The sequence below is a fragment of the Manduca sexta genome, unplaced genomic scaffold, assembly GCF_014839805.1.
Source record: "Manduca sexta isolate Smith_Timp_Sample1 unplaced genomic scaffold, JHU_Msex_v1.0 HiC_scaffold_2320, whole genome shotgun sequence".
Taxonomy (NCBI): Eukaryota; Metazoa; Arthropoda; class Insecta; order Lepidoptera; family Sphingidae; genus Manduca; species Manduca sexta.
Window position 1 is genome coordinate 1 of NW_023593273.1, and position 18,111 is coordinate 18,111.

At 34.0% G+C, this 18,111-nt stretch overlaps 1 protein-coding gene across 2 annotated transcripts; it reads right to left on the reverse strand.

Moving 5' to 3' along the window:
* Nucleotides 1-463: 463 nt before the first annotated feature.
* On the reverse strand, nt 464-11,314 carry LOC119188488 (allantoicase-like). Of its 2 annotated transcripts, none has more exons than XM_037445921.1 (9): nt 11,192-11,314; nt 9,402-9,600; nt 8,138-8,218; nt 5,574-5,734; nt 2,954-3,110; nt 2,385-2,531; nt 1,720-1,898; nt 1,275-1,430; nt 464-1,028 (listed from the first exon to the last, which is right to left on the reverse strand). In XM_037445921.1, the coding sequence occupies exons 1-8, from the start codon at nt 11,246-11,248 to the stop codon at nt 1,305-1,307; spliced, it is 1,107 nt and encodes a 368-aa protein (XP_037301818.1). In that variant the 5' UTR covers nt 11,249-11,314; the 3' UTR covers nt 464-1,028; nt 1,275-1,304. The 2 variants fall into 2 exon arrangements, with proteins under 2 accessions (XP_037301818.1, XP_037301817.1); XM_037445920.1 differs by having other exon boundaries at nt 464-1,033; nt 11,192-11,313.
* Nucleotides 11,315-18,111: the final 6,797 nt, after the last annotated feature.

Here is an 18,111-nt window from a genome sequence, read left to right on the forward strand (position 1 = left end):
TATTCATACTAAAGACTTCACACTACAGTTCTAAAACATTAAATTTTTGATTAATTTTATGGGGGTTTAATCGTTATATAACAAAAAATCTAGAAAATTCATACTAAAGACTTCACACTATAGATCTAAAACATTAAATTTTTTATTAATTTTATGGGGGTTGAAACCACAACCCATCACGCTAGTGCGACTTAAGTTGATGGGTATTCGGAGTATATTCAGCTAGCAAGGGAAACACTGCATGCACATGAAAAAGATATTGGCACCTCAACAAATAACTGTAAATAAAACAAAAGAGAATTACAAAGTAATACTTATTGTCAAGGATACAAAATACATTCTTATAAAAATAATAAAACCTTGTCAGAGTTTTCTAAGTTATGATTAATTTATGTTCTTTACAAACATTTCATGATCACAGTAATTAAGGCTTTCCTTACTAAAATAAAAGTAGAGGAAAACAGAGAAGCCATTAAGTTTAGTTTTTGTTGATGACTTTGATATTTGTTACACGAAAAATATATTTGTTAGTCAAATATCGCTTATATAAATTTGGTCTAAAGTAAAGTGCGTAGTATTTTCAATATAAACGAAACTATTTTTTATAACTAAAATTGACGTGATACGTTTGAATATATTTTTTAACTCTAAATCAGTAATATACAGTGAACATTTTTCATGGATATTTTGTTTTAGTAAATAATTCTAGCAGTGACGAAACAAAAAAAAATATTAGCACAATAACTACCAACCAACAGCATTGTAGTGTCGTTGACATATGTATGTTCATTAAAAATGCCGACATTTTTTCCTGAAAGCACTTAACACATCTAATTTTTTTTGCAGTCACGTAAGAACGTCCAAGAGTGGCACAGTATCCAATACTGGGCTGATATTATTATATTATTATTATGTGAGAGCGACCCTACTGCGCCTGATGGTATACGAAGTGAGGTCGAGATAGCGTCTTCTGACGAGGGATGATTATCTTTCGCCAATCCTCACGATTATGCTGGCCAGTTTGAACCCTCGTCTGGAATAATTAAAGGCAATAATTGTATGCCTAATTAAAACTGGATATATATAGTCTAATCCCGGAATACGACACACTAACGTGAGCCACTATAGCGGTTTTATACCACACACGGGTCACTATCTAGATACAAACATCCTATTACCAGAAAAGACCAAAGTTTATTAGGTAAAATCAGTCTGAAATACAAAATCACATCAGTCAAAGAAACATTACGATTCCTATGAAAGCGTGCACTCACTTGATAAGCCTTCATCTGAGTTCAATAAAATTAAATCTCGGAGACGTAACCGAGAGCTCTGAGCCTGCTGATACCCCCATCAGGAGATATAGTCACTCGTATATGCGTGATGATATCTGAATTACGTTCGTACCAGTGCTCGTTATTCGCGGAGAGCTAGAATGAAATATAAAGTGAAGTTAGGTAACGTTGGTTTTTATTCAATATTTGTTTGATGAAATTATATTTATATCTGTTTATTATATTTATAAGGTATAAGTTCAAAAGAATATTACATAGATGCATGCCATATAGTACATCGATGTTGCAAGAAAAATGTTCTATCCCCGTTTTGAATATGAGTAAATATTTTAAATTATGTTGAAGTTTTAATTATTTACTTATGCTATTTGATACTTTTATAAAAAATATAAAACTAGATTAAAAATATACTGGGTTTTCTTACCTTGCTTGGCTTCAAAATATTTTGCCATTCGTATTTTGCTTCTGGACACCAATTACATTCCAAATTTAACCCTTCAATCTTCACTGTGTAGGGATAGTTTCCTTTGAAATGTGCTGTGTCTACAGATAGTTTTTGGATTCTTCCTGGAAATCCTAATTTAAAGACCGCCCATTCTTCTCCTGTAGACGTACAAAATATTTAATCACATTTTATAATATTAATAGATATACTTCATAGACAAAAAATAAATACATTTTATGATGCACTAGGAGTTGCTTGCGCCTCTGCCCTTATAAAAATCTTTCCCGGAATAAAAGTATGTTTATATTCTTCGCCGTTTAAAAACTTGCCTATACGTTGACCTAGTCCATTGACGGTATCCATTTTTACATCTAACAAATATCCAGATATAGATCATTCACGACGACGCGCCCTACTACTTTCCCTAATCGATTCCAGTGTGCGTTACCAGCACGAATACACGCACACTACGATCGATAGCGTCGGAGAAAGATCTTCAATCAGTCCCCTTACCCCGCGTCACCTCGCAACAGCTCCGGTTTAAAGGTGGTGGTGCGCGTCTTCGTGGACGAAATGAGCTATATCTTCACAAACGATTGCATTTATTTTTTCGTAATAATTATGATTAAACAATATACCATTACCGGTAAACTGTAGAGTTCCATCAGGATTACTCCTGATAATTTCTGGTCTATCTTTTCTTCTAGCTGTCTCCCATCCATCTGCCATTCCAGTCCCTTTGAAAGGCTTTATCAGGTTCTTTGGATGACCATAATGCGCGTTGGAGTACCCTTAAAGTTGGTGCAAGATTAAAAATAGCTTCTTGAATATCAAATGTAGGATAGAAATGAGATTTGTTAAAGTTATTTCCATTCATTTAATATTCCACTTTTATTTTCATGTTGTTGAATAAATCACTGTATATTATATTAGTAAGGGTATATGTGCTATAGTCATTTAATAGTAATTTGCCTTCACAATACACTACGTTTCTTAATTGATGAGTATTGAGTGATGGGCGCTTTTGTTTAACTCAATAACAGAGTTATCTTTTGTTTATCAACTATACCGACCATACGCCAAAAGGTTAGACTAGCTGCTGACTCGCCTTTGAGATCAATAAAAAATCTATGCATGTTCGAATTTTCATATTTTAAGCCTTCGTTATTTTCATTGACAGAAAAACGTCAGATCATTAAATTATAATACGTACCTTCGCAAACGCCTCCATTCAATAATGATACTAAATCTACGAGCTGATCTGGTGGTGGGACTTGAGGTCTGGCCTCTCCATACACCCTGAGGCGTGCTATACCACCATCTGGGTAAATATTCAGCCGAATATGGGTCCATGCTTCTTCACTCGTTACCTATAATATACAACGAAATGATGAGACGACATAGCCATTCACCTAATTATAAACAACTACGTTTTGCTCGCAGCTTCGCCCGCTCGTGAAGGAGTTTTCCGGGATAAAAGACCCACTATATACATTTCTGGGATAGAAAGTAGCCTATAACCTTCCCAGGGTCTTTAACTATCTCCATACCAAATATCATTAAAATCCATTCAGTATATTTTGAGAGAATCGATAATATACATTCAGACAGTAAAGGAGACTTTGTTTTATAATATGTATAGATACAACTGATTATGGATAATACCGAAATCATGCACAAACTCGAAATAAAAAAAAAATTTCTATAATATAAAAAATAAGAAAAGGTTTCACATGGACAAATATAATAACAATTAGAAGTCGCAATATTCTACACAACACTGTCTTAAAAACAAACTCACGTTTCAGATTTATCTCATTTTCCTTCACGAAACGTACGAAAATATAAAAAGCTCATTGGCGCTCTATGCTCGTCATCTCAGAGAAGGCCATTGGCTTTCATTTTAAATTTTCTGCACTCAAAGAAAATACAACGAAAGGATTTATTTCAAAATGTTTTAACTTTATGGTTTATGGCGTCGACGAAGAAATGCTCTGGTGGAGGAATGTTGCGATTTGAAAGTATTGCAATATTTACAGTTGATTCATAATGTATCGGATTTTCGACGCTCGCACGTGATCTTGAATCAGATTTGTTTATATTTTTACATAACTTTGATAGTTGGAGAAATAATATTGGTATCAAAATTTTAAAAACAATAAAACAAATATACGACGCGACACTACAATGCTAGCGAGTCGCACTATTTCGTTTTGATTAGCCCTTGGACAGGCTGGTTTACCCGGAGCGAATCAGCTGTTTGTAGAATAACCGCATGTTGTGGGGTAGGTCACTTAACTTCCCATCCTTTCAAATTCCTTAAAGGCTTATTACCAATCCCGATTCCTTCATGTTATGTTCAAACATGGGGATCACAAAACTCATCATTAATTAATTGCTAGTCTGGTAAAGATTACTCCAGCTCCGAAATGACATAACTTGTTTATTAACAAATAAACTTTTAAACAAAATTTAAACAATAATATTAAAACTTAAAAAAGTGTTTATAGATATATTTAGGAGTAACACAAATGACAATCATACAAATAGCATTAGGACAGCGAGGATAAATTCAAATCCAGATATGAAAGGACTGTTCATGAGTATTCAACAGAATTTAACATAAATGAGACCTAGATTATTTACATCTACTCACCACACGAGCTGTAACCGCCGAACCACAGCCCGCTTTGTATTTTACGTAAAGTGAATGTCCAATGTTTTAAACGAGCCAAAACATTCCTATACAAAATTTGGTTTGCCGCGCTCTTTGAGGAAATTATAAATGTAAATTCTACGATCGATCGTTGAAACCTGTTATAAAACTTTGTTCTGTTCAATGTTTCAATAGCGGTTGACAAATAAATGAGAATTTAATGGCATGGCTTAGATCACTACGGCCTACAATCTCTTAGGAGGGCAAAGAAATTCTTACAAGTTTTTCAAAGAAGATGGTTACTTGTTTTATACGTCACTGCAAAATGACTGCACCTGATGGTAAGTGAAGTGGGGTTCAATATAATGACAACTGACGAAATATGATTACCTCTGAACAGTCGACACAAATATGCCGGCCTATTAGAACCAGATATACACAGGCTGATCCTGGAACGCGATACTTACGTGGGCCACTATGGGGGGTTTTAACACCTTGTGTGCGGTGGTCGCTATCCAGGCGGATATAAAATACATCCTACCACCAGCAGGTTACGATTGGACAACAGATAGCTTTTGTTTGTAACAACAATGCAATTCCATATCGATTTATTGTTAGAGGTACAATCTGAACTGCCTATCCATGTTATTATAGATGAAAATTATGACAACGCCTGAACCAATATGGTTAGTAATTTAAGTACACATTTTATTCTTTTTAATACCGTCTATTATATGAAGTTAATAAGTTTAAAAATACAGAAAAATACTATCATTGAGGTCTGTGGAACCAAAATATATACTATACCATACTCTAGACATATTAATATTTTTAGCGCAAAATCGCTATCAGATGATAATTTTGGTAACATTTATGATAAATGTTTATAATGTTTTTAATCTTGATATATTTCATGATTCGCTGTCCACATTTAGGAAAACTCTTTTAAGTGAGATTGACTGAGTCCCTAACATTCTGATAAATCTATTATGTTTTTTTTTTCTTTTGTAAAATTCCGTTTAATGTTTAGTTAAGTAATATTGTAAAATTGTATTACGCATGTTGTGGTTGCCTTTAGTTTAAGTTACAATTCGTTTTATTTTTAGAATTTATTATTATATTAGTATTATTGTAAACGGCAGTCCGCAAATAAATAAAATAAAATAAAAATAAATACCTTTACATAATTTCTTCGTGTCTCTTCGTATCCTGGTTGTAAAGGGGTAATTGGAACAATTTCCTTCCATTTTTCTGAATGAAGTCGCGATACCAGCTCCAAATCGCGGTCACTGCTTGCTGAACCCATGGTTGCATTTCTTTCTGGTATTAGTTCTTCTTCTATATTTAAAAATATATTTAAAATTTTAATTAAAATAATATTGATGTCTTATTCTTTCTTTATTAGGATTAAATTGATTTGTTATAAAAACACGTTTAATTCTAAATTCATGAACTGAAAAAATAATGAATTCTTTAATGAAATATTTTGTACGTCTTTTATGTTACAGATTTTAAAACAATAAACCTACCAAATTGTGAATTAATGCTTTTTTGTTTATATGAAAATTTGGAATAAAAATGATGATATCATTCAAAGGCCGACCTAATAGATTTTTCTTTTCCCAGTTTAATATTCAAGTTACGATGAAGGTCTCTTGGCCTTATATGAGTATTGCAAAAAATAGTCATTTATATGATAGGTTTCTTGTATGAGGGAATCTGTCAAGTAGATGATTGATTGCTTCCAAACCGTATATCGGCCACGGCGGTTAATCTCAACGGAGATCAGCAAAATACGCTGGCGATATTATAGTGTACAAGTGTGTGCGCAATACACAAGGCACTCTCTGTTCCTTCGCTCTTATAGTGCGGTGAGACGGCAACGCCATATCACCGGAGTATCATCGAGATCAGATGCAGGACCAACGGCTTAACGTGCTTTCTGAGGCACGAGGGTATTACACTGCCAACTTCCTAACTCCGAACAGCGGCTGAGTAATGAAGATTGAAAAACCCAGTCACATTTATTTTGGCCCGACTCGGGATTCGAACCTTGAACCTAAACGCTGTAATGATACTCGTATCGTATACAATAACATCCGTGCCATAATGCAGTCAAGTAGATACATACAATTACAGCAGTGACAGACAAAATATTTACCACCGACAAGATATAAAATATATAAATAAAATATACTATGTCGTTTGAATTGAAATATCGCTTAATACAGCCTTGATTTTACGGCCCATAAAACGCCCTTTAAAAACTAATTACAATGAATAAAATATTAATGTCTTTTAATATAAAACATAAAATACTTGAGAAATTTGAAAACATTTGTATAGGCTACGTAGAGTAGTTTCTTTCGCATCAAGTTAAATGAAATAAAAATTTACATAGTTTATCATTAATTTATAATAGGAACCCAAATAATTTAAAAGAAGAACGAAATTTTGTAAATGGTGAAGCTGCGGGATAGATTAAAGCCAACATGAAATCCAAAGTGAAGTGGACCTAACCTAACCTTTCCGTCTAATACGGTCAGTCAAATTTGAAGCTCACGAATTTCCAGCACCTCTCTCCGATTTCCGTTCTTATGCTAAGGGATTAAAAACGCATCGCTAACTTTCCTAACACTACAGTAATTTTCCATTAAGTGACCCATTAGGTGCTGCGTAAACGTTGTCAACTTAATGCCGAGAATATTACACTACTGTGAAACTAATAGATGCTTTGAAGTCTGCGCGGTGTTTTACATTAAGGCTGGTGCATATATGGCGGAGCGCAGTGCAAATAACTTTTAACTGTCAAACTATTATCGACATTGCCTTCATTGAGATAATATTCAAAATCAACTAACGCAATAATATTGTAATGCAATTTATTTTGTTACTAGATTTCTTCTATTAAATACTACTGAACTCAATTTAGCTTTAAATTTTCGTTATTCACATATATTTATTCAGCCAGTCCTTCTGTTGCTAGCAATCTAGATCCTAGATCAAGCCGTTTGTTCGTCCTACGTACACCATCAATCCTACGCATTATATATTCAAAGGTTTTCTTTGAAATTACTCACCGATGTTCGCCCACGACTATGTAAATAGCAAACTTAATATAAGAGTGTGCCTTTTGAATGGATTTTTATAGAACATATAAAATGCGGAGTAATTGGCTGGGTCAGTGAAGTATGTATTATGGTACGACTGCGGTACTGAAGTTTCGGGTTCGATTCCCAGGGCGGGCATGTGATGTTGCGTTTTTTACTCAATATCAGCCCGGAGTTTGGGATTTGACTTCGATATAGCGATAGGCACTCTATCACATCATGGGAGGGATATGCACGGCGAAAGGTGGTTGCGCCAGTTGCGCCTCTGCCTATCCTTTCGGAGATAAAAGGTGTTAGTGCGTGTGTGTTGGTAATATATTAGACAGCTATATTTTTTGACGATACAACCATAAGCATCACTATGATATAAATGTTTATATTATTTATATGAATCTCTATCTCAATATCTGAAAACGTATATTTTTAGTATCTATAAAGAGATGTATAAAGTTTTTAAAAGAAAAAAATTAAACAAAATTCGTACTCTATGTACATACTTCTACTTTCACTTACCTAGAAATGTGGTTAACAATGATGTTAGCATTTTAACTAATCTTGTATTTAAATATAACAACTGGCATTAAGACTAGTAGATATAGCATTACTTTCGTAAGAATAACTAAAAACTTACCTTCAGGTGTCAACAAAGCTGCTTGTATGGAAAACTTCGGCGCGTTATTACCAGTAAAGAACGCTGTGTCGACTAACAATCCTGTGAAGAAATTATTTATTTAATAAGGCACACCAACTGCATACATATCCTTAAATCTAAAAAAACATTGCGTGTTGACAATTGGCTGATATGCATGCCCCTTACAGGTATACACAACATTTACAAAGTAAATATAATGTGACTGACAAACATTAATACTTAAGAGGAATAAAATTAAAATTTTATAAAAACTTAAACATAATAAGAACTTATAAATAATAAACATTAAAGAACGGTAATAACAATATAAATATTTTTTACATCTGTTAGTGCGATACGGACGAATTTACCGAAAAGAAGGCTTTTCTAAAACGGGCGAGCGAGTATTAGAAATATTTATAGTAAATAGGATTTACGAAATAATATTATATTTGATAGCATAATTATCTGGTATAATCAATGCACCATAAGTTATAATTATTAAGGGCCACATAAAAGTGTTGTAAGGATATATTTTTTATCCGCCCGGATAGTGAACTCCGTATACAAGGTGTTAAAACCCGCCACAGTGGCCCACGTAAGTATGTCGCGTTCTGGGAACAGCCTGTGTATGTCCGGTTCCAACAGGCATAATTCGGCATAATTGTATCGTCTGTCCACTTACTATCAGGTGCAGTGGATTCACTTTGCCCTGGACGTATAAATAAAATATCGACCATATCTCGTCAGGTCTCCTTTCGACTAAGCTTCTGGTTTCATTAATACATCAGCTCTAATTAACGAGAGATGACCTCGCCAATTGACACAATTATGACGGCCAGTGATCACGGTTCGAACGGTGACAGGTTTTACAGCATGCGGTGGTTGCTTTCAAAGTATATAATACCCTACCATATCTTGTGCGCTCGGCCTCCACACTGAATACACGTCCATGCACGGGGGGACATTTATCACGGCCCTAGACACACAGTTAAGTGTGTCTACCTCATGGTTGCCAATACACATTCAGGTCTATAAGGGCTCGCGAACAGTTTCTAGCTTTCTCTCCTCCTCCCATCCTAAGAGCTTTCCTTATCCTTCCCCTAAACTTCCTTCCCAGCTATCCCCTCCCAACTTTCTTCCAGGACCCTGCAGTCGCTAAGCCGGGGGATTCGAGTATCTCATTCGTGGGTTTCCCCCGGTGAATGCGGGGTCCGAAACAAAAAAAAATACCCTGCCATCAGCATCATGAAATATCACTAACCTCTTATGACACAGTTGATGGCCAGCTTGATGATGCACCAATCATGACCAGGTATTCTCTTCCTTCTGGTCTCCCAGCCGTCCATCCATTTCCCAAACTCGGTGTACTTATCAGCTATAAAGATCGGCTCAGAATCTGCTATTAAGTTTTCGCTGACAGCGAAGAAGTCATCAGTGGCGAAGAGTACTTTACCACCCGTCTGAAAACAATAAAAAAAATTAAACACCGCGCATTTACTACCAAGTTACTCGTACTGCACGAGCAAAATCTGCTTGTAATAAAATATCATGATAATAGTCAATATGTATCTTAAGTAATTTTGTAGATCTTGAAGGAAAGAAAATATTCGTTTTGATTGCGGATCATCAACAAAATCATACGTAGTGGTAACAACACATGACTTGTATGATATTATGGCACTAACGTACAAGTATTGACAGGAAAATTTAAGCTTTATTACGTATTTATTTACATATCAAAATTCAATTGATCATGAAAAGTAAAAAGACCGCATTATCGCTTCACAAAGTTCTAAGATGAGAGAACAAGAATATTGCGGGTTTCCTCTCACACTTATCATTAACTGAACTTCAGTGTGAGTGTGTACTCGGAAATCTTCAAGTACATTTCTCGGTATCCAATTATATCAATACATTGTGTGTCGAAAGTATGAAGTTTTTCTTTTCACGGAATAAGTGTAGACGTCACAAGAGAATAGCGCTCTTGGTGTAATTTATTTTTTCCTCGGTGTCGTAGTTGTATAGCATGTGTGGTACGACTACCGCTCTGAGGTCTGGATTTCAAATCCCGGGTCGGGCAATATTATATTAGGTTTTTGAGGTTTTTATCAGCCAGGATTCGAGAATTTGTACTTAATATAATAAGTAAAATAATAATATAAAATAAATATCAATATAAAGCGGCGATGGCCTAGTTGGGTGTGGAATGGACTGCGAGACGAATGTCCGCGGGTTCAAATCCCAAGGGCACACACCTCTGACTTTTCTAAAAATCATGTGTGTATTCTTTGTGAATTTATCGTTCGCTTTAACGGTGAAGGAAAACATCGTGAGGAAACCTGCACATCTGAGAAGTTCTCTATGGGAATTTCGAAGGTGTGTGAAGTCTACCAATCCGCACTAGGCCAGCGTGGTGGACTAAGGCCTAATCCCCTCTTAGTAGTAGAGGAGGCCCGTGCTCAGCAGTGGGCAAGTATATAATACAGGGCTGATATTATTATTATTATTATTAAATATCAATAACAAGTTATTTTAATTTTACCCGCCCTGGTGCCACCAATAAGACTTTAAGAGTTCGTTGTACCATGTAGGTATCGTCCTTTACACCACATTCACAATAAACTACAAAATCATGATCAGAATAGTAAATCTGGGTTTTTTGGTAAATATATTCTTTACTCATGAATTAATTTTGCTACAATGTTAGAAAACAAGACCCGAGTGTGGTTTCATTTATTAACACAATACACAATATAAAATGACTCTATATAATGCCGGCTAGGAAGGGGCATTAAGTTAACCTGACATAGAATTATTCTGCTTATTACTGGATAATGCTCCGGTTAATGATACATCAGAACGAATCACTATAGCACATTTTCTATCATCGTATAAGTTGCTATACAAAGTACAAAATATAATATACACTTCGAACACAAACAAATAAATACTGATTAACTGAATATAAACAAATTAGTATTAACAATTCTAAGTTACAAAAACACCATTACAGCAAATCAAACAAAAGACATAGTAACAATAAACACTCACAGAGACGCTAGCGAAATCGCTCAGTTTAGTGAAATCCTGTGTTTCGTTACCAATCATCTTGTTTCTTACAAGCGTTCTACAAACACGACACACTTCGACTGCCTTATCTATACTGAGTACCTCTTATATACTATCGATAGTTACTTTTTCAATTATATATAGATTATTTCGTACCATTGTCAAGGTCGCTGATGTTTTTACCGGCTTAATAGGTTTTTGCGTGTGGTTATTGTCGAATTCTAAATATATTTGCGTTTTATTCTTTAGATTGGACGAAATATGTAATCACATTTATGTAGGTCGGTCGAAAAATTTAGAACAATAAATACCATAATAGAAGAACAGAGTAATAATAAAAATATTAAAATATTTGAGAATTATAATTAAAGGCATAAGAAGTTTTATGCTGCAAAGGTTTAATCATTTCTTTTATTATTGCATCATCATCATCATCGTCATCATCATAATCATCATCAGCTACAGGATGTCCACTGCTGAACATAGGCCTCATATCATTCAATTAACCTAGAAATATTTCTTATCCAAATCGTTCTCTTAAATATTAAAATATGTCATTGAAACTACTAAAACCAATAAATACAATGTTGACATATTTACATTTTAAATAACTTGCTTTCTTTAGTTCCAAGGTGAGGCAATAAATGAGAACACATGTTTTGATAACGTACAACAATAACACAAAATAAATAACAATGAAACTAGTGTCTAAATACAGCTGTATAAAGATATTTCTTTTTATTAAATTAATAATCTCATAGTGGGATGGGACACACGACAGAAAATGGGTGTACCAGTTGCACCTCTGTCTCCACCTTTGGTGTGAATGTGTGTGTAAATAATATCAAGTAAAATGTTATACCATTAATGTAGTCATTAACCGACTTCAAAAAAGAGGGAGGTTCTCAATGCGACTGTATGTATTTTTTTAATTAGTTTAATTTGTTATATTATGAATTGCCACCAATGGAAAAATTAAATAAAAAAAACTTTCCATTTTCTAGTAGGATCTATCTGCCTTTGATTTAGTACTCAATGCTTACCTTGAAGATATTAGATAAGATGCCTAAACCTCCACCACATAAGGATCCCATCATTTTCAATGAAATAATAAGGTCACATTCATACCAGTTTCAAATCCAAACCCTAAAGTTATTACTTACCTTCAAAAAATTACCTAAACCGAGAATTGGACCTACAACTTGCCAACGAGTATTAGACTATTAAGAAGTTATTAACATTATTTTATAGGCCTTTGCACTAATTACCTGAATGCCCTTCAATTTATCGTTGAGTTCGTTGTAAATGTATCGAATTAATTTAAAGTATACACTATTTGTGTTTATAATAAGCGTTGAACTGTTTAAAAGAAATATTTTTTGCTGTAGGGAAAGAAAATGTTCTTATTTATTATGAATCGCTTTTGTATAGGTTTTAATTGGTCGTATATAAATAAAGTTGATATAAACGAACCTCACAAAAAATATTTCGTGTTGTGTTGATAAAATAAAAATTCACTTTTTCGTAAGATTACGCAAATCTTACAAAAGGGTTCCTATACATAGTTCATCGAAATTATTTCCGTAATACAATTTGAAAGGGAGAAAGTGTTCTTCAATAATGGAGCATAACAAATCATATACAATTCTGATATGTTTTGTGAACCTAAATATACAAAAAAATTAAGGACTATACATAAAAAGCGGCGATAGCCTAGTTGGGTGTGGAACGGACTGCCGAGACGAATGTCCGCAGGTTCAAATCCCAAGGGCACACACCTCTGACTTTTCTAAAAATCATGTGTGTATTCTTTGTGAATTTATCGTTCGCTTTAACGGTGAAGGAAAACATCGTGAGGAAACCTGCACATCTGAGAAGTTCTCTATAGGAATTTCGAGGGTGTGTGAAGTCTACAATTCGCACTAGGCCAGCGTGGTGGACTAAGGCCTAATCCCTCTCAGTAGTAGAGGAGGCCCGTGCTCAGCAGTGGGCAAGTATATAATACAGGGCTGATATTATTATTATTATTTATTATACATACCTATTTTACTACTAGACTAATACGTTTGTACTGCATTGCGTGTTTTTATTGTTTTAAATGACGAGACGAGCTGGCCGTTCGCCTGACGGTAAGCGATACGACCGCCCATAAAAAGTAGAAACACCATCCAACACATCGAATTATAAATTATTGTTTGGTATTCCACTACGCTCGCCTTCCTGAGATGTTAAAACTTATTACGTCGAATAGTTACACTGGCTATGATGTCCTCCAACCGGAACACAGTAGTAACTACACACAGCTGCATGGCGCATCCGACGAACTCTCATATAATATGTTGCTTTATAATATGTTTCATAATTAAAAATATACTGCCCTTATTCAACTATAGGTTATTCATTTTGAGAAATAAAAACTACTTAAATACGTTATATCGTCAAAAGGTTAGATAAGAAACGAATAAGGGAATCACTCATTGAACTGCTGTCTCCATTATCAAGATGTGAGGTCGACGAGAGCAAGAAACCGGTTAGCACCACAATCAAACCGGGACTAGTGATAAGATGGGAGTGTGCACAAACTACATACTTTGTTATCGGAATTTGCACTTATGCAATCGTTTATTTGCTGCAATTTTACTTAAGGTCATTGGCCTTATTCCGTCTTTTTGCAATTACAGGCGCTGTAATAGAAGGTGAATAGGTGATTTTTTGACTCTCTTACCATACGGTTACCGAAGCTGTACTTCGATTAAAACGCCCCTAATTGCAAAAAGACGGATTCGTAGGGACGAATACATTTGTAGAACAATCATAAGGCCCCCTGACCTTATGATTGTTCTACAAATCACTTGCTAATCATTACAAGCTCCGATGTTAATTTTTATTGTCTTGGAAAAATATGATTAAAAATTTTCATGTTGGTAAAAATTAAAAAAAACGATCAGGTTCCTAAAAAGACATAGAGTTATGTGATATATAAAATTAAATTTGTAAATGAAATAACAGAACCTTGTCATAGTGAACTGGCGAAATATATAGGTATTTATGATAGGTATATTTATTTATGATAGGTATCTATAATAGGTATTTATGATCATAATTACTAAATAATATAGGGTTCGTATTCAACTCTTATCTACTAAATATTACCTTATAATATTATTTATTTATTTATTTATTTATTTATTTGCACTTTATATACATAATAAGTATATCGGCGGACTTAATGCCAAAGGCATTCTCTCCCAGTCAACCTAAGGGTGGTGCAGAGATAAATAAGGTAGGTGCATAAGGATATTTAATAATACATAAACATACATAAAAGTAACTATAATGTAAAACTATATTAAATACAAACATAATATAAGTAATATTATAAATACATAAAATACAGATTATAAATACATAAATATATAATATGTACTCGTATATACTAATAATATTATGTTACCACTTTATATTATATCACCAATTTCTCTATTTCTGGCGCCAAGCAGTATTATCGCTAAAGCAATTACTAGTCACAACGAAATAACATTGGATGTCTCATAGTGTCGAGCGCAGTGCTTGTTGTATTAAGTACTTCGTACCTAGTGTGGTACGGTTTATAGCCAAGCGGATTTCATCAAGCGAAGCCGAATTTAATAAAAAAAACGATTTTCAGTTCAAGTCATATATATATTTCAATATACATACATATACTTTCATTGTTTTAATGGGGGAACTCATAATTTTTATTTAAGATTGAGTGTAATAAAAACATTATTACACTTCTGGAATAGAATTCTATGAGACATCGAATCATGACATGAGAATCGAGACCTAAACTAAAACAACACCGACACAAGGGTATAACCACAATCCGTTCTATTATTAAGACAATAGCCCTGGTTAATCAATCCAGAGGCACGTCAACGAATAATTCCCAAACCACAAGAGCTATCCGTGTCTCCACACGTTCGAACTAACGTCTCCGGGGCTTCCAGAAAGGATAAAACGCCTCGTATTCCGATACGTGCCCACCTGAGGCGCTCTCTAATTTGCCTTTGTTTCTCTGAATTGTTTCTTTAGATAGCCAGGTAGCCTTGAGATGAATAAATACATGGTACATAGGGAGTTAATATTTGAAATGAGAGGACTTCCAAAGGCATCATGACACAAAAAACTTCCCAAGTTATCGCTTCAGTTGTTTTAGAGTCCATAAGGAATATGCATGCACATATTTTTAAATATGTAGACTGATCTGCCACCGTCACGGTGAAGTGGTGATGTGCGATCGTCACGGGACAAAAGATTTGAATCTGGGAACTCCTTGGAGCGTAATCGTGTGTCCACGTACCCCCTTAAAACATGATGACTTCAAATGCGTTAATCGATAGTAAAAATCTGCCGATTCCAATACCAAAATTTTTCAAAATTGAAATCTATTTGACAGTTGATTATGAATCAATAATACTATAATGACCGTTAACTTACGTCGAAGATTTTTCATTACTTTTTATCTAAGTTTCTGGCGAGACGAACATAGTCACCTACAACTGTATAAGAAACAATTGAAATGCTAAATATTTCATCGTAAATATCACTCGAGAACTCATTTGACTCAGTTTTTACTTGACATTCAAATACTTTAGAGTTGTGCAGCACTAAAGTAGTTTTCATTAACTTTATTTAAACTGGAATTTGAAACGACTCCGCATTTACAAAATTCATTAAGTTCGCATAATTTCGGACTTAACACGATCTGTGAAATTCCTTCCTTCTTTGATTCCTCATTCGTATTCGTTCTACAAAGTTGTTACACCTTATTAGCTCGCAAGATGAATTTTTATAGTTTATTTTTAAGTTTGTCGTCCTTAAAATTATATCGATACCGGAAATTTCAATTGTCGTAAGGGACAAACCATGACTTTTTTCAGGAGAGCCAAAAACATATTTTTTGTCTTAAATTCGTTGTAACTTTTCATTTGTAATCGGATTTTAAAGGTGTCTAGGGACCATTGATCTATTTTTGTGGTCTTTCTATTAGCTTTATCCAAATTAACGTAGGTCCACTACTTTCAAAGATAGATGTCCCTTACATCCCACCAAAAATGAATAAAACGCCTATACACCCTTAGCTTAGTAAGGTTGCATAGGTTGTAAAAGACATTTTTACACAAATTAAACCAGCGTTTTAGGTAATAAATGTTACATTACCTAAATGTGAAGGGTAATAAGGTAGGTGCGTCTAAAAAGGGCCGGTTCCAAACAAGGTCCATCGTTTCAAACTTTACGCAGTTAATACTTAAATTAAAACGGATACCGCGCGTCGCCTCCCTAGTAACCAATCACAAAAGTGCACCGACGTTCATTGCTTTCGTGCCGACCATTTTGTCAGTGGCACTGTGTGTAGCCTTAGAAGCGGTCAAAGTGTCTCAATTTATAAAAGTTCTGATTCAATTTTCTGTGTTTTAGAAATAAAACCCTGTCGTTTTGTCATAATTCTAAAATAGTAATGTTAACATACTTTCAGAACATGGATTGGCAAGGTAAGTTACCAAATTTATTGCTTTTTTATCTTGATTTTGTTTGTTTTTTTCGGGACATATCTAAGTGCCTATGTAGGTCCACTTTTTTCGGCCCAATAAGGGCCGGACTTTATTAGGGGTACTTATTTTTAAAATAAGCATGATCAGTTACTTATATAAGTGCAAATAAGCACATGGCATTTTTTTGTCACGATAACGACAGTTCAGTACACTATGCACAAAAATACCACTTGTCTACACACCTTTTCTTCGTTGGATTTTTTCGCTTTCAAGTTTTATAAAATTTTATTTACGCAAATTAACAATACCTACCTTTTGTCAAAAGTATTTTTTTTATTTTATTTTAATTATTGTTCATCCATTAATATAAGTATATTGTTTTTAGTAAAGGCAAGAATAGAACCTTTGCAAAAAAGAAAATGGGGCGCAGGATGGTCTCAAACTGATTTTCAGGATGATATAAAAAACAACTAAATATCTGAGTGTGCAACAGCTATAAACTACAACATACCACGGCGAACATTGAAGAAACATATAAAGTCTGGAAGCATGGTGATGAAAATGGGAAGAAAAGCTTTGATGATGTCATGCCACTATCAGAATAATAAAAAACGATCTGATATTCAAGAGTCTACTTTTAAAGAGTTTCTAACTAAGGCAAAGCCGAGACGAAAAGCATTAAATTACGTCAGACTGAAAATAACCAAAAATTTATTCAAAAAAAGTCATGCAATAATACAAAAAGCCCTGCCAGACTAAAAATTATAACAACAATACAAAAAGTAAGGTCAAAAATCAAAGGCAAGAGAAAAGTCACCTAAAGAAGTCTTAAGATTAAACCAGATGGAATCAAATCCAAGTAAAAAAATTAAACTGAAACATACGGTCCAAGCCAAAAATACAAAGAAGTAACAAATGATAATAATTATTGTTATATATTATGTTCTCTAACAACTTTAATTTAGTTTTTAGTTATTTGATGAACAAATTATAAGTGTAACGTTGCCATTGTTTAAGTTATTTAAGTTTATTTTAATTACATTTATGTTGATAACCAAGCAGAAAATATATAAGTACAATAAAATATATATGCATATTTATTTTTAATGTTTAGGTTCCTAGGTGCAGTGGTTGTCATATTTGTTATTTTCAAGCACTTAATAAGGTCCAGACTGTGATTAAAGAAGTGTAATACCCAATAAGGTCCAAAGACAAAAACAAAAAACTGATTGATTAGTACATTTTATGATTTTCTTAGCTAGAATCAATAAAAATAGCATAAAACTACAATTTGTTTCATCTATAACTCGAAAATAAAATAGTTGTTACATATATACATTTCCTAATACTTTATAAGGCCCACGATAC